Here is a 22,776-nt window from a genome sequence, read left to right as displayed (position 1 = left end):
TAATTATTCGTTATATCACTATCACCACAAACAAGAGTTAATAAAATTAGGTACTTATTGAAATGTCATAGGGAATCACTAAATTTATTTAATGACTGTAAGCCATATACTTGGTTATAGGTTATAGTTATAGCTATAAAATGCATTTAACCCTTTTAAACGCTTTACTAACGAGAACGCAAGTCAGTGTACATAAATAAACCTTGCTTAAAAGTGTGAAGGTTACTATGAGAGCTTAAGCCACAACACTCATGTGTTCACTGCGCTGTGGCACTAGTTATGACGCTTTGTGGTGTTCTTGTGTAGAATTGCTACAGAACTTTATCAATAATATTTGCAGAGTCATTCTAATTAAATTCATGTTTAGCTATCATAACCTTAATTTTACTCAAAAATTTGTATATATGTAGTAAGAGTAGTTTCTTAGTGGTTTACTTTATCTGGTGCCTACTGGTAGACATAAGCCTTAAAACTTTATTGGTTCTGACCGCTAAAGTGGCTTAATTTCTGTAAACTATTCATAGACATTGCTTAGTTGAATTAGTTCTGAATATTCAGTTTTCTCTATTCAGTGTGTAAATTATAAGGAATCAGATACTTAATTCGAAACCCTAGCTCATCGCGTAGGTGCTTTTAACCGAAATACAAATTTATGTGCTTATTTCGTGATTTTACATTATTTGCTGTGGGAAACCAGGGGGTTCCCTACCATTTGCCGGGCGCCTGTGGCCCCAAAGCCAACGACGCAGAGGCCCTTTAAGAGGGAGCTATTTTATCCAATGCTAGAATCAACACTTTGTCGAATCTAATAGATATTTAGGTATACTTATCCTCCTTATGAACTAAGGATAATTGTTACTTGTTTATATTTCAATAATAGCAAGATTGTAAATTATTTTATATTCTGAAATATAATATTACTTAATTTGGGCCAGTGTACTTTTGTATACTATATCTCTGGCCTACTACCTACTATAGGTTAGTCTAATAACATCCCGCCTCCTGGGAGGCAATATACAGAATTCTTGGATATATATTCACGATATCGCTAAGTATGTGGACCTAGTTTTCCGACACTTGACTGCATGAAATTATTGTGTACATTTTTTACAGGTCTCGAGCAAGAAGGGTACCTATATATAGGTTGAGGTCCTTAACTTGTGGATTTGGTAATAGGAGCAAGACACAGACGGGGTGTAAATTAATTGATCCACCATGATTCAAGAGATTCATGTGCATCGATGCCTTCAAGTTACACTGTACAGACAGACTATATAACTTTTTTGCAGAGTTTTGCCAACATATTATAATAAATGACTGCATTTGTTTGGGTGTACTTGTTCCACGACAAAACCATATTTATATATATTACAATGTATTTTTGAAAAGTACTCGCCTTTCAAAATAGCTTCGCCTTTTCGCAAGGCTTGCTCCTGTTTCACATTGTGCAAAGCAAACAGTATCGCAATGCTATAATTTTGTATAAATTGAGAACTAGAGGGTCATTCATGCCCTAGACGTGACCGCCCAGAAGTTATACTAGAATCGTTCGTGCAAACCATTAAGTCACTGTTTATTAAAAACCTTATGACTGGGTACATTACATTCCACTGTGGGTACATTTGTTAAACGTATAGTATCAAACTATGACGAATAATGATAAGTGAATTAAGTGATAACAATATTCGGTCCGTGCATAGAAGCACGTGCCCTTGAGATTAGTGCATGGGTAGTTTAAAATAAACTTAATCTGTGCATAGGAGCACTTACGATCAAGGTGATTCGAATCCTCAAGGTTCATAAGGGTGTAAAATAAAGCATTCATAAACGCCCCGTTAGGTCAGTTTTGTATATTTTTATTTCCAACATGCTTGTGTAGCACATGACAATTTTCCTATACCATGCCAGTCAGGGATATAATAATTAAATAGGTAACCTTGGTTATGTCGTGTACCTACATAGGTAGGTACTCGTAAAAATGGTAACTGAAAGACTAGTGCTCTCGAGGCAAATATTAATTTATATTAATTTCTAGTCTGTCATAGCAGGCATAGACTTCAAAGGTTTTTTAGATATTCATAGGGCCGCTAAACGGAACCCTTTGTACACCTTGAGCAGGCTGTTTGTGCTCTTGTAATTTTATTTTCACACCATGAGTGATATTAAACATAGCTTATTTCAGAATTGAAACGTAAGCTATGTTGTGTCGTGAGCTTAAGTGAGCCTGATTTAATTAGAGTCCACAGATTATCTGGACCTTGGAGGATTGACCACACCTTATTCTAAATATCAATATTCTGCCTGGGCTTATGGTCGAATTTAGGTGACTAAATCTCTTAGTATTATCCATGCCACCCACGTTATGAGGCTTAGCGTCTCCAGACCACAATTTTATATTAGGGTGCAAAGATTTTTTCATCTTTAAAATAAAAATGAGTCGAGATAGGCCCGGAATCTTAGGTTATTTTATACCTATTATATTATAATTTTAGAAATGTTAATTAGTCCAATTTTGGGTTTAGCCAATAGGGTGTCCGGGACCCTTAAAATAGATTGGTAAACAAAAATGAAACCTCGAATAACGAAGCCTATTTCGACTGATTTTTACCCAGAACATTATTTTGTTAGAACCCTTTTCACTTGTCCTTTGTTATTTTATACCTATTATCCAAAAGGAGGTATTTACATATTCATCTTTGTTATATTTTTATGATTGTGGCCTACTCGCTCGCCTGTGTTATGACCATATCATTTAATTTCTGACATGCCTTGCGCAGGCTTATATAGGTTGTAATATCATCATCAATAACTTGATATCAGTTTGTGAATGAATCAAAGATTCTTTGGCACACCTTACGCAGGTGGAAACATGGCAGCCTTGCGCAGGCTTAAATAGGTACACAACATCTTGGTTTCATCACAAATAACTTGACGTTAGTTTGTGACTGAATATTCTCTTAGGCACACCTTACGCAGGTGGAACCATAACAGACATAGCTTAAGAATATCATTCAAATGAAGTTTATGGGTAATATTCCCTTAGTTGAGAGTTCTTCGCTTGACAAGGGGAAAGGATTTACTTTAATAGGCACTTTTAGAAAGTGTCATTCACGGTGACGAGATTTGCCATAACTAAACTTTAACTCTACCGTTAGCGAATATAATTTGAAATTATGAAGCAAACCATGCGTCTTCGTCAATGAATCAATCTAAACATTCCCATATCGTTAATGCCCTTTCACAGGCTTCCGATTTTATTTAAAACGTTTACAAGTGTAGGTACTATTTATGTAGGTAGGTAGGTAGGCTTAAAGATTGAATAATCAAGTTATTCATATCCAAAATAATACAAGCACATATAGCAACTACATGCAAGAGTTCTTTTAAGCTGTTAGTACCTGTTATTTATTTAAAAAGATACCTATCTTATCTACCTACATTTTAACAATTTTTTTTTTTTTTTCAAAGATCTAGTTGGAGAGATATAAATTGGTAGATAAGGAGTGAAATACTTAAGGATTTCCATGTCATTCTTGCGCAGAGCCATGCTAATCTCTCTCATTATCTAGTCAGACTTAAGTTTACGTACTGCCGAAGTACTCACTTTCCACAAAAATAAATGCAATGCTTGCGATGTAGGTTTGTTCGTTACCTTGTGTCCCTCAGAGCGGAAATAGAAGCCCCGCGAAGCGGGGCTTCGTCGACTCCTAAGCGGGTACACGTTATTTATCAGCAAGTTTATTACCAAAAATATTTTGCAATATTATATTTAACCCGGAACGGGATAAACCGACAAGTTGCTGATAGATACTTGGACAGATAAACCCTACACGTCTATAAGCTTCTACCTTAATACGTAGGTTCTACGTAACACGTATTAACTATCCGATCCTTTCGTATTCGAAAACACAAATCACTTGAAAACTGAAGGGTATGCTTCCACACATCACCATTTAAGTATTATACCTAATTTCAACCGTTATTATAGACACACAAAGATTTAAAGTAATAAGTAATAAGACTCAGAAGAGACTTAATGTAGGTATAATATTAATTAAATTCTAATGGTGACAAGTGCACGCTTTACCAGCTCGATGTGTTTTCTAACATTATGTGTTTTAGTATTTTCATTAGCATAGCCACGGTGCGCGCAGGCAGCCTTTGAAAACTTACACATTACTATTCCGGATCGTTTTTATTTGCTAGATAGTTTAACGGACACTAAATTTAAATGTTTATTTCGAACGGCAAAAGCCGTTAGAAACTGTTTTTCAATATAGTCAGCTAAACTGGGGTACAAATTCAAAAACTCACCAGCAGTTTAGCTTCACGACCTTCCAGATGGAAAAACAGCAAGCCAATGAGTTGGAAATTTGTTTTTGCGACAACCGCCAAAAAGCAAACTGCTGTGTGGTGGGAGTGTGGGAGAGAGAGGGACGTATATGCTAGAAAAGGACAATACGACCGTCAACAGTGTTGCCACTCTCTCAATATTATTATTAGGTTCCGAATAGCGGTACAGTTGTTTAATTCAGATTTATAAAAATTGTGTTATTGAAATAAACATGAATTCTAAAAACGTTTGCTATGTATGGGACGAGAATTTAATCCAAGAATGTGATCGCCTGCCGGCTGTACCCGGTCGTGTATGTTGTTTTTATACTTCGTGCTTACCTAATCTTAGATTCAGTAGATTCTATCACGCTATTTATTTTGTAAGCGCAACTTATATTTTTACTTTTCAGGCTTCTATGGTACACAGCTTGATCACAGCATATGGTCTACTACAGCACGTTAAAGTGGTCCGATCAAAACCAGCGGTTGATGAAGACTTGAAGAGATTTCATTCTGATTTATATTTAAACCACTTAAAGACCTTCACAGAAATAGATGACGAATATATGACGACTAATGAGGATGAAGAGTTAGGCATTGGTAAATTACATTTTTGTATTTTTATGCTAATTACCATTAATTAACTAAATGGAATTATGTTTAAGTATATTGTATTAATCTAACAAGAGGTAATTATGTTAAGAATAAATTATGAGTTGAACTTTTACTGACTAATTAAATTTTATGTAATTATTTACTCAATATTTTCTCTGAAACACTAAACATTTGCAAAAGGTATTTTGTTTAAGTGCCTACGCCTTTTATCTCTACAGGTTATGACTGTCCACCAGTGTCAAAAATGTCTGAATTGGTGTCAACCCTAGCTGGAGGAACCATCACAGCGGCCCGGTGCCTCACTTTAGGTTTAACAAAAACTGTCTTGAACTGGTGTGGAGGATGGCATCATGCCAATAGGTACAGTCTACAGCATATTATTAAGAGTCCATCAATATCTATATAAACTTGTATTGCATCATTTATGTTTTGATACCAATTAACTTGGCTAAATCCAGATTTCCTAAATTCCTGCAGCAGTTGTGGCTAGGTTAAATTACCTTAATTCTGTCAATCTCTTTTAGTTCTTAAATTATTAATTTATGAATTTCTAGACATGGTGCTGAAGGGTTCTGCTACGTGAATGACATCGTACTGGGTATAGAATATCTGAGAGAAAAGTTCCCAAAAGTCCTGTACATAGACTTAGATGTACATCATGGTAATTATTGTTGAAGGTAAATTCTATGCACTACATAAAGTATCTATTATACTTATAACTCATCTATTTAATATAATATAATATAAAATTCAACCTCACAGTTAATTTCTTGCTAAAAATGCAGTGATTCCTTTTCACGCTTGTTTCTTAGTAAGTAATAAATATAAATGTAATTCCTGTAGCAACAACTAGGTAGCTAGCAAGTATTTTACTAGAAGATAGAATTGCTTCATTTAGCTGGATAACTTACTTTTAATGGCCCCGTCATCATCAGTATGTATTGGAGTCAATATGCCTGTGTTGTTGTTTGTCCTAGGGCACCCCGGAGGTGCATAGGGCCTCCACAATATCAATCCTGTAACAAATGAGAATTAAATTTTGTGTTCGAGATGACAATAACCCAATATTTATCAAATATGTCTAATTTGCATATAGACATATTGCATATTAATGCTTAAACATAAAAAATACCACCCAAAAGCTAACTTACTTTTTTTAAACAGGTAATGGTGTCCAAGATGCTTACAACCTAAGCAAGTCAGTGTTCACACTGTCCTTCCACAAGTTTGAGCCTGGGTTCTACCCGGGTACAGGAGATATTGATGACATCGGGAACCTGGCAGGCAAGGGGTATGCTTGCAATGTGCCTCTACATGCCTTCTATTCTGATGATACTTTAGAATATGTGTTTGGAAAGTAAGTTCTTAGTCAAATTAAAATTGAAAATTGTTTAAGTATTAGTTTTACAACATACAGTGTTAGGAGACACCACTCCTTAGTTTTGGTATATTTCAATGATATATTATATTATCCTGTATTAAATATTTGAAGGCATTGCTTCTGGAGCCTATAATATGTTACTGCTTGGTATAGGGCTCTTGTACGAGAGTGTTAATAGGCTGTGGTCCCAACATAATCTAATATGCGGATTGGAGACTTTACCTTGGGATTTCTTTACAGATGTATTCAGAAACTGCTTTTCAAGGCGAATATTTTTCTTCAAAATTTTCTATAATGATTGGGAAGTAGTGGTATAACCCATGCCTGTTCACTGTACCGGTCCATTAAAATTAGGACTGTTGATTTGGAACATGAATTCAATACCTATGTGTTCTACATTGCAGGGTATTCGCATCGATACTCGACTATTTCCTCCCGGACGCTATAGTAGTGCAGTGCGGCGCAGACGCGCTAGCACTGGACCCGCACGGCGGTGCGTGCGTCACTACGCGCGGGTACTGCAAGTGCGTGAGCACTGTCTTGGAGGCCGAGAGGCCGACCATGCTGCTTGGTGGAGGTAATTATCCTCAATGTTAGAGATTGTCATCGATATCCTCCAATAGGGAATATTACGCGAAACTCTGCGTAGGGAGCGCCACTACCGCAATCGCATCACAATCCGGGGGTCTACCGCGAAACAAGAAATTCGAAATTTCGTTATCTAACCTCTCTATCACTCTTGCATATTCGAGTGATAAAGAGGCAGATAACTAAATTACGATTTTCGCGCAGGCCCTTGTTAACAAACCGCCTTGATGCATCCATATCATATTTTATTGTCTGTGGAAACTTGTCAAAAAACAGTTTAAGGCACATTATGTATAAGTTACTCTATGGTTTACTAGAGGCGCTAGTGCTGCACTCTGGCGGCAGAACATTGCAGTAATACCGCCTATTTCCTATAGCGGTGGAGTAGTGCGCCACCGACCGCCACTATGTTGATGTATGCCACTTATACATATAGACGGCGCGGCGGTATTTGGCTCGCGGGCAATACCTACCCTTCATTATGATTCACACAGGCTATCAGTCTAACCGATAACGCGTATGAACTGAAATAATTGAAGGGATGTTTACAAAAACAACATAACTGACTACACTGGTTGACACCTGAAACGATTAACGAATGTTCTTAAAAAGTGTCAACAGCTCTAATCAGTTATATTGTTGGTGTAAACATCCCTTCAATTGTTTTTTTTTTATCACAAGTTAAAAAGTTTTAAACGATTGCTAATAAAAAAATTTAGAACAGACCGAAATATGGCATTCATAACATTCGAGTTAGACCAAGAAAAGTCCGCAACGATTTTGATAGCAGTAGCACACGCAGTGCAAGTGTTAATGATTCATAATTTCATAGAAGATTGACGTTTAAAATAACACTTGCACTGCGTATGCTATCAAAATCGTTGCAGACTTTTCTTGGTCTGACTCTAGACTCAGACTTTTATATTGAAAACGTGAATTTGCTTTCTGAATGTGCTATGTACTTCCACTTGCAACATTTTATGTAATCTTCTACATTTGTACCTTATAATTCTGTTGGAATAGTAATGGAAGTACCTAATGTGTTTTGCACTTTTTGCAGGTGGCTACAATCACGCTAACGCCGCTCGTTTGTGGACGAGTCTCACGGCCTTTGTAACTGGAGTATCGCTTGACGAGAATATTCCGGAACATACGTACTGGCCGCAGTACGGGCCAGACTATACTCTGTTCATACAACCAACGCTATCTAGGGACACCAATAAAACTACTTATTTGGACGAATGTGTCACGAGGATACAGAGTACGTCCATATTATCTTGTGTACTTAATCTGTCGTTTATTTGTTTTAAGCTGATTAAATGATTATTCATCTTTTTATTTTCAGGTAATTTAAACACACATTTACAAAAAGCAAATTGTGTCTCAAATGAAGCATCATCATCATCATCTGACAAGCCCTCAGAAAACGGCTTAGTTTTCAGGCAAAATCGGAGAATATTCGAAAAAACAAGTGAAACAAAATTAGACGCCGAAGAAAAGACAGCTGACGACGTCTATGCGTTTACGGAATAAAATATAATATAAGAAATAAATATTAGTGTTTATATATGAACAAATCGGCCAGTGTAGACGTGCCTTCGGCCCAGACACGCTCGCGGCACGTCTATACTGGCCGTTTTGTGCTCGAAGAAATTGCCTCGCGCGTATGCTCGCTCTGTGTGGACCCGGCTAAATACTTTACAACCGTCAATATCATTACGGGATATCATATCTAAATAAACAAACAACCTTTAATTCGGAAAAAATATATATTTAAAGTTCTCACTGAACTGATCAGCACACCTGTTGTAGTAATCCAGTAACATATCAACTTAAAAAATATTCTAATACATATCAAGGACTGATCACTATGAAATTCACATTTAACATTTAGAACCAACAATATTACAGAATGCAGTAGAGACACTACACAACAGTTGAGACAGGTGGTAGCTGCATTCCTCAAAATCAACCAATTTTCCAAAGGATTTCCCAAAGACAGGTTACAAATATAAAAAAAACCAACAAAGCCTTCTCAGTAACATTGATCAATACCATTTAAAATGCATACTAGGTACTATCAAGAAAACAGCTTTAACATTTAACTTTTGTTCGCTCAATTCTCGGGCTTCAATTTTTTAATTCTTTCCATCTAATGCAAATATTTACATGTATACAAATCCTGACAGGATCATAACACTTGCATATTTTTCACTTCAGACATCAAGCATAAAATTTACGAAGTCCAAAATAATACGAAAAAATAGATTTATTGTCTCTCAAGGTCAAATTGACTACAATACTTATTTTGAGACATATAAAAGTATTGAAATAATTATAAATTTTCCAGTTACCTGACTTATTAAATACAATTCCAAACCTCTAATTTAAGACTAAGCATTAAGTTTAAGCTTTCATCTCCGCCATTGTGTCACTAATTGCTTAGTGGTTTATAAATCTGTGCACAATAGTTATTACAAGCAACATAGTAGTGAAAAGCTATTTCAATGCTAGAAGATAAGATGTAGCTGAATTAACAGCAGTGTTACTGAAATGTTTATAGCTGACATGACTTGGTATGTTGCATGTTGTAAACATACTTTTAATAAGGCTATCTTCTCAAATGAATGACTTGTGACTTAAATAAGTTAATGACACAGTATTATTAATAACTACAAAATGCAAGTTCTCAGGGTAACATAACAGGGACAGGAAAACTTAGTAAATAATATAAATAAATGGAGGTAAACCAGTAAATAGCAATATGACTTGCCCACTGCTGCTAATCCGTGCTACAATCAACTAATCAATGAGCTTAGTCCGAAGGCCGCTTCTCACTATGTTTCTTAGTAGACTCCTCTGCATTTTTTGTAAACTTCTTTCTGTCTTTGAGGAATTCTTCGGCAAGTTCTGCACGCAGCGGGTGCTCTGGTTCGGGATCATTGACAAGAGCAACTAAGGCTTGGATAACTGAAATAAAAAAATGTATACATATGAGTCTAAAATACAGTAGTGAGGGCTCAGTGCATTTCTCCTTAAATTGGGGAAAGGAGTTCTTAAAATAGGCATTTGCATATGGTATGAAATTAATAATGTTAAGAAATTGGGTGACACATTGACGGTAGGGCTTGAAATTTCCTGGGAATCCCCAGGCGTTATATACACAACTGTCTGTATTTTTTTTAACTTGATTAGGCTCTGTAAATTCCAATCTATATAAGAGTATGAAAAATAGTTAACCTACCTTGATCAGTCTTGGTGGCTGGCTTCCAGTTCTCAGCGCTGATGATTGGCAGACAGACCTGGCCTTTCTCATCTATGTTGGGGTGGTAGATTTTTGTCTTGAAGCTAATCTTGGGCGGCTTGAATGGGTATTCAGCGGGGAAGTTAATCTCAATCCGGAAAGCACCTTTGTTGTAAGGTGGGTTATCCTACAAAATAAAGCAAAAGTTGGTTTAATTTAAACCAAATTCAAATTGATATTTTACTTTTATGATAACTCACTTGACCAATGTTAAACAATTACATGGTTTACAAGTCTGTTCCTAAATTTAATTGAATTTAGCAACGTATTAATGATTACACTCTAATTCTCATTGAATATACTTACTGGTACAATTAATCCTTGCCATGTCAGGATGTTTGATTCATCTACCTGGATGTCCCTGAACGATTTTAATCCCGATTGTCTTATATCATTTAATTCCTGAAACAAGTGAAACAGCACCATTGGTAAGACTCCTAATTCGATTTCTAAGCGTTTTTAACCAATTCGACATAGTTGATGTTTACATCAAATCACTTTAACAGCGAGGTGCTACATAATTTAAATAAAACCACACACGGAAAAGCTTAGAAGTAAAATTCTAGAAAACTACTGAGCAATACCGTGTGAGTAAAAGCGATGTCTCACCTTTTGAAGTCTCCTGGTTGCAGCCATTGTACTATCTGTCAAATATCACGTCGCGATTATACGAGTATACGCTTTCCCAGAAACAATATTATTCCTTATTTGGTTAACCGCATGAATACCATAATTAAGCAGCACTACTCAAGTTTCATAAAATAACTAGAAAAACGACGTCAATGCCCCGAAACGAAAATTCTGCCTACCACTTCCACCATTACAAACTTGCGTTTTATTACACCATGAATGAATCATTCGGCGTTACGTCAAAAAACCGGTTATGTTTCGATTTCTATAAATCGATTGAAAAGAAATGTTTGTTTGCAATGTTAATATTCAATAATGTTCCTGTGTTCTTTTTCAAGCTATTTCAATGTTTTGGCTTGAAGAGGGATATATAAAAAGAAACTATATATTTTCTGTACATTAACTAAACGTTTCATTGGTACTGCCATCTATTAAATCTTTGAGGTACTTAATATGAAATGATGTACGCAACCATTACGCAAAGCTTTCAGGGTCGGAATTGTCTCGCTAGATGGCGTTGTTTTACGACTTTTTGTATAAAAATAAGATAGAAAAAACAGACACGAGGACACTTGCGGACCTTGCGGTTCTTGGCGCCCAAGTCCTATAGCCCATACTGGCCCATACATACCTACTTATACCGGTGTATTGGTAAATAATGAAACACACTTTGTGACAAATTAATAATTTTATTACACTGCGATTACAATGCGAACGTTTGAAACCAGGCTATTGAAGTTTACGGAACCAATTAAAAACTTTTGACGGTCGGTCTAACCAATAGTTACACGGAGCGAACACGCGAGCATAGGCTCTATACACTTTTTAATATTTTTACGGGGTAATTGCACTTTTTCAAGCACAATTACCCCGTATAAGTGCATCGGCTCCCGGAAGGTAAGAGAGTTAACGCACCAATTGACCAATCGGCCGATGCGATAGACGTTAGTTCGACATGTCGGCCATATGCAATTTTCTTGATGGTCGGATTTGGTCGGTCGGTGTGTTGATCCCTCAAGTCGGCTAGAGCGACTGGGGCTGCGTTCACTCGTCGTGCGAGCGCTCGTCGTCGCGGCGACGGTTGCGGGTGCGGCGGTTCCAGCCGCCCTCACGCATGCGCTCGCGCTGCCGCCCGTCGCCGCGGCCCGCGCCCCCGCGCTGGAAGAACGAGCCCTGCTTCTCGAAAATACGCTCGTTCGAGTCTACGAGGTTACCGACCTGGGAATAAAAATTAATATAATTATGATTTGTTGTTTGTGTAGCCTGGGATGGCTGTTTAACCTCATTGTTAGTATTTCAACCTTAATGTTGAAAAACTATCAATAAAGTGCGAACTCCTGCCAAACTAGTCAAGAGAAAAAAGCAAAAAAGTGTTGTGTTGCAAAAGTAGCGTTTAGTCATCAATTTTATTTAAGCGTAAAGTTCGGTTTTCCTAGGATAGCGGTGCCGTCGTATAGCGGCCGTCTCCATACTAAATAATACGGCTAAATATAGAGTGCGTAATATTTTGTATGGAGATGGCCGCTATACGACGGCACCGCTATGCTAGGAAACCAGAGCATAAGCGTCATTTCTAGATCTGTGCGTTTAGTAAAACTCCATCATATATTTCCGTGTCACAATGACGCTGAACAGCTCGTTCTGTGCCTCGTGTCCTAACTTTAACCGCATGTTGCGATTGTGACAACCCTGACATAAAGGTGCGTCCACACGCAAATGCATCGCTATGGGTGGTATTCCATCTATCCAATGGCATTGCGTCTCACTCTCTCATTAAATAAAATGTAAGACAAAAACACATTGGACAAAGAAAGTGACAGATGGAATACCACCCTATGGGACCATTGGCGAATTGCTAACGAACTATACGCACGCAGCACAACGTGCTAGCAGTTAACCACTTTTTCCTAAACACACATTCGCAGGGCTTTCTCCAGATCTGGACGCACCTTGAAGTCTTTTTACAATAAATGTTCGAATTATATTATGATGTACCCATAGATGAGGAATCTTCTAGACGGAGCTTAGAGCAATTATTTCATGAAACCGATGCTGCCAAAAATACAGGGGTGCGGGGGACGAGGCGAGCGAGTCCCGTGCCGTGATTGGTCCGTTCAAAGTCACGGGCCCACGGGCGTCACACAAAGACACTTGACTCGATGGAGTAAAACTACCGTATATTTGTGGCAGAGGGGGTAGCGCTACTATACTCAGTCTGGAGGATGTATGTGGTGTGTAGCAGTAAATAATGTCGCAATAATTGACTTGTTAATTTACTTTATTATTTTCTCTAATGTATGAATCTTGTATATTTATAAATCTACCTTTAATGTAGTTTAGTCATGTAAGCCTGACCTGTAATTTATATTATCAATATAATATGAGTATGAGTATGAGAGGGTCCTCCTTTTATATAGAGAACTATGATAAAATCATTACTTACATGCCCACAAGCTGTTAACTATTGCCCACAGGAGAGAAAACTAGTGTGTGTAGCGCACGAACTGTGCATTTTTCTCTCCTGTGGGCAATAGTTAACAGCTTGTGGGCATGTAAGTAATGATTTTATCATAGTTCTCTATATAAAAGAGAGGACCTTTTCACGTGGATAAGGGTTAAATAAGAAAATTAACCTTTATAGCCCTTAACTCTTGTGTATGTCTACAGGAAAGACGTAACACAATAATGTTTTTGACCCATGTACCTTGTCGGCGAGCTGCAAGGCGAGCGCCTGCATGCGAGTGGGCTCCGAGCGGTGCAGGATGGCGCACTCGCTGGGGTCGTCCAGCGACGCCAACAACTCCTCGTTGATTATCATTTTGGACACCAGAGAGTGGACCTACAAATAAATGAAACGCATTGCATTGCAACATAGCCAAACTCAAATTTTAATTCAACAGTTTATTTATGAATGCTAATGTCTAGTTTATGTCGGAGCACACATTTTGTCGTATGTCATTGGTAGTGTACTGGGCCGTGTTGCATAATAAACTACAACTAATATTACAAGCGGAACTCCTTTTCTAATTCCACTTATTAGCAAAGGAGTTCCGCTTGTAATATTAGTTGTAGTTTATTATGCAACACGCCCCTGCACATATAATCCGACAAGAAATTGTAGAAAATTATTGAGCCACTTCCTGCGTAACATTCACATGGCAACAATTTAGTATGGATTTTTTTTGTTCCATTTTATTTAATTGCTACTATTTTATGTCGCACTATAACTGGTAACGTAACGTAAACCGGAGCAACATGTCTTGTTCCTCCAAGAAGCTAACATCGGTACCGCCGTAGATTCAACAACAGTACCAACGCGTAATCAACCCTAGCCTTGTTATACCCGCGCGCACGAAACACTCCATTATACCAGGGGTGCGAAACGCCTGACTTCGGTCAAACTCTGCTCCGCGCGGCTCAGCATTGCTCCGAGCAATTATTAGGATTGGCACCACTTGACTTCCTTTTGCGTGCACGACCACAGATAAGATATCCACTTGATTTTTGACAACCCTAAATAGCCGAAAGGGATAGTACCATATATTAGAAAGGGACAGCATGATTCGACTCTGAACCGCTGTCAAACTTCGTTTTTGTAGGAAGTTTACTTTCTGTACAGTAGTACTATTAATTATTCTGTGATTATGCCTACCTATTCTTACAGATGTAGTGCATAATTGTTTTCCTTCGTTTTTTCTCGGAAATGTTTGTCATGTCATGCTACTTCAGTCAACGTCAGTACTTTTTGTACCGAGACTGACTGAAATAGCAAGATACGTTTGTACGTTACCGCAAAAATACGAAGTAAAACAATTATGCACTACATCTGTACACTGACAACGCTACTAACATTGTCGTTGGTCATTAAGGCGTATCCAGATTAGTTAATTTTTCGCCAATCTGATTAAATTGCCCGACCGAATCAGGAGGTGCGGACGTAAACGGCAATTTGGCTCGCTGATTCGATTGCCCGAGCACATCAGGAGATGCGGGCACAAAAATGACAATTTTCGAAGCTAGTATCTATGGAATGCTAGGATCTGTACGTGCGTTTGTTTATGGTTCTGGTTCTAAAATTGGTGATTAAATTGTGTACGTGTGGACACTGATGAGATTGGCGCCAATTATTTTCCTGATCAAATCGACCGATTTGATCAGGCTCGTCTGGATACCACTTTAGTTTACCTTCTGGCGAGGCAGCTCGAACATGTCAGCGAGCGACTTGAGCGACAGCGAGGCGTAGACGTGGGCGTACGTGAACAGGTAGGTGCGGAGGGACTCCTCGCGGATGAGCCGGCCCAGCATCGCGCGCACGTTGTCGGCGCCCACCATCAGGTCCCACACCTGGAATCAGAACATGATTAGGCATGTGGAATGGAAATATCCCAACAACATGGATCAGCATCAGCCATGATTACAGTTGGTGACGCACCTTCTCAACCACCAAAGACGTCAACTGACGCGCACGGCAACAGCTAGGGTTGCCAGATGGTCGGGATTTGACGGGATTCTTCCGATTTTAGCATGTGTTTCCGATTCCCGACAAAGTCGAAAAATAGCTTCACGTTATAAAACAATAATTTCAAGTCCCGAACTGTCGTAGTGCCAATAATGTAAAATATCGTTGTTTTTAATACAATTATTTTAATTTCAATGTTTTTTTTTCCGACTTAAGTCCCAAAATCCCGAAAAAATTATATTGTTTCCCGATAATAGCGCCTTTCGATCTGGCAACCCTAGTAACAGCCCAATATCAACCTCCGTACATTCGGACAAGGTTTACGATCAGTGTTGGCCGAACGTTAAATGCTGTTTAACTGGAACGGACGGTTACGGTTTACGGTTCAATTTATAACAGTTAATGCATTAACGTTTCGGCCAACACTGTTTACAATGACGCGCTGCACTCTATAGGCGTGGTGTCTAAAGTTAAAGATCGTCTTGTAAAAATCTGTGTACATTTTCCAGAAATAACCGTTGTCAAATTTAGAGTTATTTAGGGTCAAACCCGTGCTTTGAAATTCTCACTATTGCAATGGTGTGTAACCCTCGACCGCTAAATACGTGAAGCACAATATTCTTCGTACATTCCGATCCAAGCGTCCAAGTCATCCCGCCATCTCCGTCTGGGCCTGCCACGTCCGCGCTTCTTTTGCGGCATCCACTTGGTGGCTATACTAGCCCACCTATCCGGATGCATGCGGCAGACGTGACCCGCCCAGTCCCACTTCAGCCTGGCGGTCTTCTCCCCCACGTCAGCTATGCGTGTTTTGGAGCGTAATGTGGTGTTTCGGATGCGATCCGTCCTTTTGATAATAGTATAGCTAAATAAATTCATTCTGTTTAACAGTGACAGACGGTTTGCTGCGACCAATTGTAAGCCTATTTCACTACTGCTGCGATTCACTTTTGCTGCTGCTGCGAGCTTACTGTGGGACTAGGTCGATCTGTGTAATGGACGCAGCCATGCCCTAGAATGAGATAGCAATATTTGCTGCCTCTAACGTATGCGTCCCCTGGAGTGGCCGGCGTTGGCCCATCGTGTAGAGGAGCCATAAAATTGTCCTATAATATTAATTTATTTCAAGAAGAGTTAGTTTACCTTGGCGTTCATCTTCTCGTTGACGATGTAGTCGAGACAGGCGCGCCAGTCGCCGCGGCGCATGGCGCGCGCGGCCGCCACGGCGTGCTCGCGCATGGACTCCGGCGGCCCCACCAGCGCCTGCCGCTCGCTGGCGCGCAGATTCTGTACACACGTGTTTGTATCAGATCAGGGATGTTGCGGATGCAGATTTTTTGACATCCGCGGATGCGGATATTTAGAGCCTCACATCCGCGGATGCGGATGTCATGATTTGAAAAACGTCAAATATTACGTTTAGCATTTTTTATTTAAAAAAAAAACGAAACGTTTAGTATTTGAGCAAGGAGCATTCCATGAAATTGTCTACCGTTTGTTTCGTACAAACGCGATTTTCTGAAGATTTGCAGGTATAAGCGTTTCCTTTTCTTTGACAAATGGTCAAAAGTATGCACAGAAAAATAATCGCCTGCTTTAAATGCCGAAAAAAAAGTCGCAACACAGGAAATAAAATGCGTTTGTATGGGACAGCCCGTGGAATGCTCCGCAAGAATATCGGTGTGTTTTATTTAATAAACAGTAACTTGGCCGACTTTTCGGGATCGACACGATTTCGTTATATATAATGACGAAATGAGGTAATTTACGCCGCCGGCGCCGCCGCTAATACGTTCCTGTTACCGACTTGTTTGACATCCGCATCGATTTTAAGCGGATGCGGATGCAGATGCGGATGTTGAATATAATGCGGATGTTCCGCGGATGCGGATGCGAATATTCGCAACATCCCTGGTTTGTATTAGGGCTGATTTAGACGGCGCGCGAACTCGCATGCGATTTTAGTTACATTGCGCAAAATGTAGCCGCAGAGGGTTATAGTCCCATAGAAGAAATTCGCGCCTTTTTCTACTGGCAATGTTGTTTGACAGACTATACAAGTGACGTAGGTAAAGGGTGTGTTGAAATCAGTGTAGTAACTATAAGGTGGCAAAGCGGGCTAAATGCAACGAGCCCTCGGCCTGTAAGGGGCCTCAATTCGACCGAGAGAAACATGAGCGCCGGCCTCCATTTGACAAATTTTCCATGAGCATGAGCTGGGTATAGTTACGCCACCGAGCCACCGACTGTCATTCGTTATGTATTTAGCACAACGAGAAAAACCTATTTCCTTACGCGATTGAATCTGCAAACTAAGGAAAGTTTGCACAAATCGACTGAACTAGCGAACACCCGCGGAGTGATTCTTTTTTCAATAATTTAGCTGTTGTAGGAAAACTAGAAAATATCAATTTAGGTGTGAGTGGCTACTCGATGAGAAACGGTTTTTTAACGGCATATATTTGCTTAGCATTGATTACACGTGTGATTTGATTTGGGCCTACTTGGGTCGACCAACTGGGCACCGTCCTGTTGGTCGTCCTAAATACAGTTGGGCAGATAGAGTGGAGGCAGATCTCCGTGAGCTCGGCGTCGGCGAAAGCTGGCGGGATACCGCTCTGGACCGATCAAAGTGGCATGCTCTTGTGTTGGAGGCCAAGACTCATTTTGGGTCACGTCAGTAAGTGATGCCAAAAAATTCTTATAAAAATTAATGTTATTTTTTATTGAAAGGTTGTAAATTTCAATAGCTCTTGGTGCAACATACCTGGTAGAATGTCTTGCTGATCATACGCCGGCGCGCGTCGAACTCGTGCGCCGCCATGTACGGGATCTCGATCATCATGGCCGACACCAGGTACACACACTCCAGCAACTCCAGGTTGATGTGCATGTGGAACGGCATCTGACGCTGCTTCTCGATCTTCTCCTGCTCTTTAGAGCGCTCGTGCTGACGCTGAGGCAGCAACCCTTGGGCTAACAACTCCTTAGGTTTGCCGGTCATCATCAGCTCAGCCAGACATCCGTGAGCTTCCTTCACATTGCCGCGGCGGAACGCGCAAAGACCCAAGTTAGCCATCGTGCGGTTGTACAAAATCTGCGTGCTAGGATCAGAATGCTGCACAGTTTCCTGAAGATGCGACATGAGAAGCAAGTCGCGGGCTTGGAACCAGTTATCGTGGAGCGCATGGTGGTACATATGGGACAAGATGGCGCGCGTACGAAGACGGTCGGACTCGTCGTGAGCGTAGATGTACTTGCAGAGACGCTCCATCTTCTTGATCGAAGTTTCCTCGCCTGGAGGCAGGTCTTTCCTCATAGCTCTCGTGTCGAACTTGTAGTACAAGTGATCGATCTTCCGAAGGTACGCGCGGCAGATTTCCTGAGGCGTTCCGTCGCGCTCGACGACGAGGCATACGCGGTCGATTAAGGCTGAAACGCGGACTTCGTCTTTCAGCCTCTCGACGTACTCGTTGGAGTGAGGGTCGCACTCTTTAAGAAGCTTGGTGAATTCGTCGTCAAGACGCTCTAAGGCGGTGAGCAGACAGCCGCGGACGCGGTACGGAGGGGTGACCAGTTGCTCGTTCTCCTCCAGGATGGACTCGCTGAGGACCATGTCCTCATGGGCCAGGAGTAGGGTGACCATGTGGTCGACGTTCTCCACGAGCTTCGACCAGTATTCAGGCTTCATGGCGTCGGACACCTGTATAAAGAAACGTAAAATTGTATAAGTAGATAACTACTTATTTAAATGATAACATTTATTAGTAAAAAACGTTAAAGGAAACTCACAAGGTTGTCTTCTCCTGATCATTGATGCGCATTACGATAAACTAGTCATTAATAAATTCTATTGGTTCACGAAATTAATGTAGTCGAGTTATTATTCATTTATAGTTAGTAGGTAACTAATATCACGTGACTTTTCGGCATTGGTTTGTAGAGTGAAAGTGTATGTTGCAAGTGTCCATGGGCGGCGGTAATCCTCCTAATTCATAAAAAAACCGGCCAAGTGCGAGTCGGACTCACTCACGAAGGGTTCCGTACCATTACGCAAAAAACGGCAAAAAAATCACGTTTGTTGTATATGGGAGCCCTTATCCACTTATATTCTGTTTTTAGTATTTGTTGTTATAGTAGCAACAGAAATACATCATCTGTGAAAATTTCAACTGCCTAGCTATCATGGTTCATGAAATACAGCCTGGTGACAGACAGTGGAATTTTAGTAGTAGGGTCCCGTTTTTACCCTTTGGGTATGGAACCCTAAAAAGTTCACCTTATATGAGTTTGACTATGCCTATTGTGCGAGCCAGTCGTCATTTCGCATGAGACAAAAACAAGGTCGTGTCTCCTCCTCCTTATTCATAAAACTTTAGAAGTTACAAATACATAAGAGAACAAGACAGAATAAGACAAACGAAGTTCGAGGAGGAGTTTCAGGTATGCGCGCCAGTCACTTGCTAACATGGCTAGTTCTAACCCAGTTTCTTCAGACAGACAGAGTAGAGAGTTAGAGTCTAACCTTGGGGTTGTAGTCGAAGAGCGCAGCGACAGTAGCAGCGCGCAGTTTGAGCTGCAGCGCGTCGCCCAGGTTATGTTGCTGGGCAACGGTACGAAGCTCGCGCAGGAGCTCGAGCTGCGCGCGTCGATCGGTGCGCTTGCGGCCTCTAGCGGCGCTATAAATTAAGCTTATGTTTTTAGACTAACCTTGGGGTTGTAGTCGAAGAGAGCAGCGACAGTAGCAGCGCGCAGTTTGAGCTGCAGCGCGTCGCCGAGGTTATGTTGCTGGGCAACGGTACGAAGCTCGTGCAGGAGCTCGAGCTGCGCGCGCCGGTCGGTGCGCTTGCGGCCTCTAGCGGCGCTGATCTCGCCGAGCTTCTTCACTACTAGGGCTGCGTCGATGTCGCTGTCCTGTAACAGACAAAAGGGATTAGATAGCTCAATAAAGCTGTTTAAAATGGCTTTTAATAAAGCCTGAGGTCCTTGTTTTTTGATTATTGTGATAAGGTGCTAGGTGGTTTTAATGTTTTGAAAGAATTTGGTGTAATTCCGCACTTTTATGTGCGCAACATTGTCATTCCAGTATAGTATGGTATAATCAAGACAGTGGGGATGTGGATCGTCTCTGAAGCCGACGGTGTTAAGTTTGATTAATTAAATCACATAAGATCTAATTCCCGAAAATTCGTTATAAATTAAACTTCTAGTAACCTGTTCTAGAGTTGAATAAACCTGTTGTTGTTCATGAGCTTACCGTGGGGCTTAATCAATTCGTGTAAAAATGTCCTATAATATTTATTTATAAAACAAATCCTCTCACCTTAGCAAACATCTTAGGCTTGTCAGACGTAGCGGCGCCCTTCCTGACAGTCTCCCACTCGCCACCATCGTCTGCCTGATCCTTCTTGCCAATCTTAGCTCCACGATCCCTTCCCTTCCTACTCTTCTTCTTCTCCTTCTCTTCATCCTCGTCCCTCTCCGTGGTCTTCTTCAAGAACTTGTCACGGAGAGTGGTGGCGCCGCGCGCCTCGTCGTCAGAGCTGGAGCTGGAACTATCGGAGCTGGAGCCCCAGTCCATGGAGTCGGAGGAGTCGTCGTCCTCGGGCGGCGGGCGGCGCGGCGGCTCGGGCGAACGCCTGACTTTCACCTTCTCTTTTGGCTTCTTTTCTTCTTCCGACTCATCTTCGGACGAGGAATCTGGAATATCAAGTTGATTGAAATTGTATTGACATTGTAAAAATCAGGATTCACCACACCAAAGTTTAATGCAGTCTACACAAAGCAGTGTATATGCTTGCGTTGCATTTGAGACTGTTTGCTGAGTAATTAAAATTTCTGTGTTAAATGCCTCATATGTACTACTACTGTCAGCACTTTGTTTATTCAAATGAGCACATATGAACATAAGACTGTAATTGAGTAAATTTTTGAGGGTTACTGTAAAATACAATAGTGCTTCTAAAACACAAACTGACAAAATGGCTACTTATTGACCATGGGACACCATATTGAACAAACACAATAGTCAAATGAATGAGAAGATTATAAGAATAAATTTTAAACACCCACCTTTCCTTTCCTCATCTTCCTCATTATCATCAGGCAAGTCGGGATTCTCACGGAACTTGGTAATCTCAGCTTCAAAGTCCTTAGTGTACTTCCTGAGCTTTTGCCTCAAAGAGGTTAGGGCTTTGCTGGTGCCCTTGGACAGAGTCTTTCTGCTCTCCCTGTCCGCCCAGGCCCCAGCAACCCAGTCATCAAGTTCCACCAGGGCTCTGATAAAGAACCGTGGAGCAATGCCATTTTCCTCTTTCGCTACAACAGGAGCTGCGCGTGTGTAAGCTTTCTGAAGCTCTTCAAAGGAAGCAAGAGCTGACGAGAAGTCTTTGATCTTGCGGTGGTTACGAATATTGTGGATGATCCCATCTAATTCTTCGTACCTCTTCTCCTTCATGGAGCGCACGACGCGCTTTGTTTCCTCCTCGTCATCACTGAACTAAAATTTAAATAAAACATTTTATTTTATAAATACAGGAAAAGAAAATAACAATCCAATGCCTCCTCTTTTTTAGATGTGTATTAAGTTTTGGAGAGGCTGCTGGTCAATAGATATGAATCATATATCATAATCCACAATAAATGGCCAATCCACATATATAACTGTTAAATATTTCATCATAATCTTATCTGAAGTGATAGTGATTTATATTACAGGTTACAAAGCATGAAAACTTTCTTTTAAAGTTGATGGCCCTTGTTTAAGGGAGTTATTTATAGGTTCTATTAAATTTACTATAGTATAATAGAATGGTACAAGGGAAAATAGGTGTACTGACTTAATGATACAGAATATAAATAGTTTTAAAGAATGGCTAAGGCAATGAGTAGAATGAAACTTACCGTGTAGACAGGGGCCACTGGGCGCACTACCTGATCTTCCTCGCTGGAGCTCTCCTCACTGGAGTCCGTACCAGTCGCGAAAAACCGACTCATTTTGAATCGTCTACCTTATTTACCTGAAACACCACTCACCATTGACAATCACAATAATCGAATATCGTTTTTACATCAAACATTACATAAATATAATTGAAATAACAACAAATTTAAGTAATTAAACACGGTATAGCCAAATATGAGGTGTTGTCTCGTCCCTTTTAGGTTAGGTTTTGTAATAGTGATTTCCGGTGTCTTATTGTAGATTTTTACCTTCGGTAAAAAATTATTATCTTATTTCTGTTAGAAGCACTTGTTAAGAGTGGTAGCTTCATGAAAATATTTTGAAAAAGAGGAGAAAGTCGAGGCAGTCCAGCTTGCCCACGACGCACGTCACTCTAAAAAGAGAGGCTGTTTATATTAGAAAAAGATGGATGATGCTTTGCACGTTGTCAAATGCTTGACAAAAGCAGCGGATAAAGATATAGCTCAAATAGAACGAAATAAACGAGATTGAATGAATGA

At 40.2% G+C, this 22,776-nt stretch overlaps 3 protein-coding genes across 3 annotated transcripts; 1 reads left to right on the top strand and 2 right to left on the bottom strand.

The window, feature by feature from the left end:
* Window positions 1-4,531: 4,531 nt before the first annotated feature.
* Window positions 4,532-8,472, top strand: LOC134674636 (histone deacetylase 8-like). Its single transcript, XM_063532757.1, has 8 exons — window positions 4,532-4,646; window positions 4,746-4,935; window positions 5,169-5,310; window positions 5,505-5,611; window positions 6,115-6,307; window positions 6,736-6,908; window positions 7,980-8,180; window positions 8,265-8,472. Exons 1-8 carry the CDS (start codon window positions 4,566-4,568, stop codon window positions 8,450-8,452), a joined length of 1,275 nt encoding a protein of 424 aa, XP_063388827.1. The 5' UTR covers window positions 4,532-4,565; the 3' UTR covers window positions 8,453-8,472.
* A 197-nt stretch (window positions 8,473-8,669) lies between these two features.
* Window positions 8,670-11,062, bottom strand: LOC134674637 (ubiquitin-conjugating enzyme E2 L3). Its single transcript, XM_063532758.1, has 4 exons — window positions 10,833-11,062; window positions 10,530-10,625; window positions 10,164-10,350; window positions 8,670-9,889 (listed from the first exon to the last, which is right to left on the bottom strand). The coding sequence occupies exons 1-4, from the start codon at window positions 10,857-10,859 to the stop codon at window positions 9,735-9,737; spliced, it is 465 nt and encodes a 154-aa protein (XP_063388828.1). The 5' UTR covers window positions 10,860-11,062; the 3' UTR covers window positions 8,670-9,734.
* A 468-nt stretch (window positions 11,063-11,530) lies between these two features.
* Window positions 11,531-22,676, bottom strand: LOC134674446 (eukaryotic translation initiation factor 3 subunit C). The gene is made up of 10 exons (XM_063532520.1): window positions 22,525-22,676; window positions 22,216-22,331; window positions 21,385-21,811; window positions 20,636-21,012; window positions 20,023-20,226; window positions 18,080-19,015; window positions 16,456-16,599; window positions 15,039-15,197; window positions 13,558-13,692; window positions 11,531-12,071 (listed from the first exon to the last, which is right to left on the bottom strand). The coding sequence occupies exons 2-10, from the start codon at window positions 22,306-22,308 to the stop codon at window positions 11,898-11,900; spliced, it is 2,649 nt and encodes an 882-aa protein (XP_063388590.1). The 5' UTR covers window positions 22,309-22,331; window positions 22,525-22,676; the 3' UTR covers window positions 11,531-11,897.
* Between the last annotated feature and the right edge of the window lie 100 nt (window positions 22,677-22,776).

The sequence above is a fragment of the Cydia fagiglandana genome, chromosome 20 (genome assembly GCF_963556715.1).
Source record: "Cydia fagiglandana chromosome 20, ilCydFagi1.1, whole genome shotgun sequence".
NCBI lineage: Eukaryota > Metazoa > Arthropoda > Insecta > Lepidoptera > Tortricidae > Cydia > Cydia fagiglandana.
This window is presented reverse-complemented; position numbering and strand designations above follow the sequence as displayed.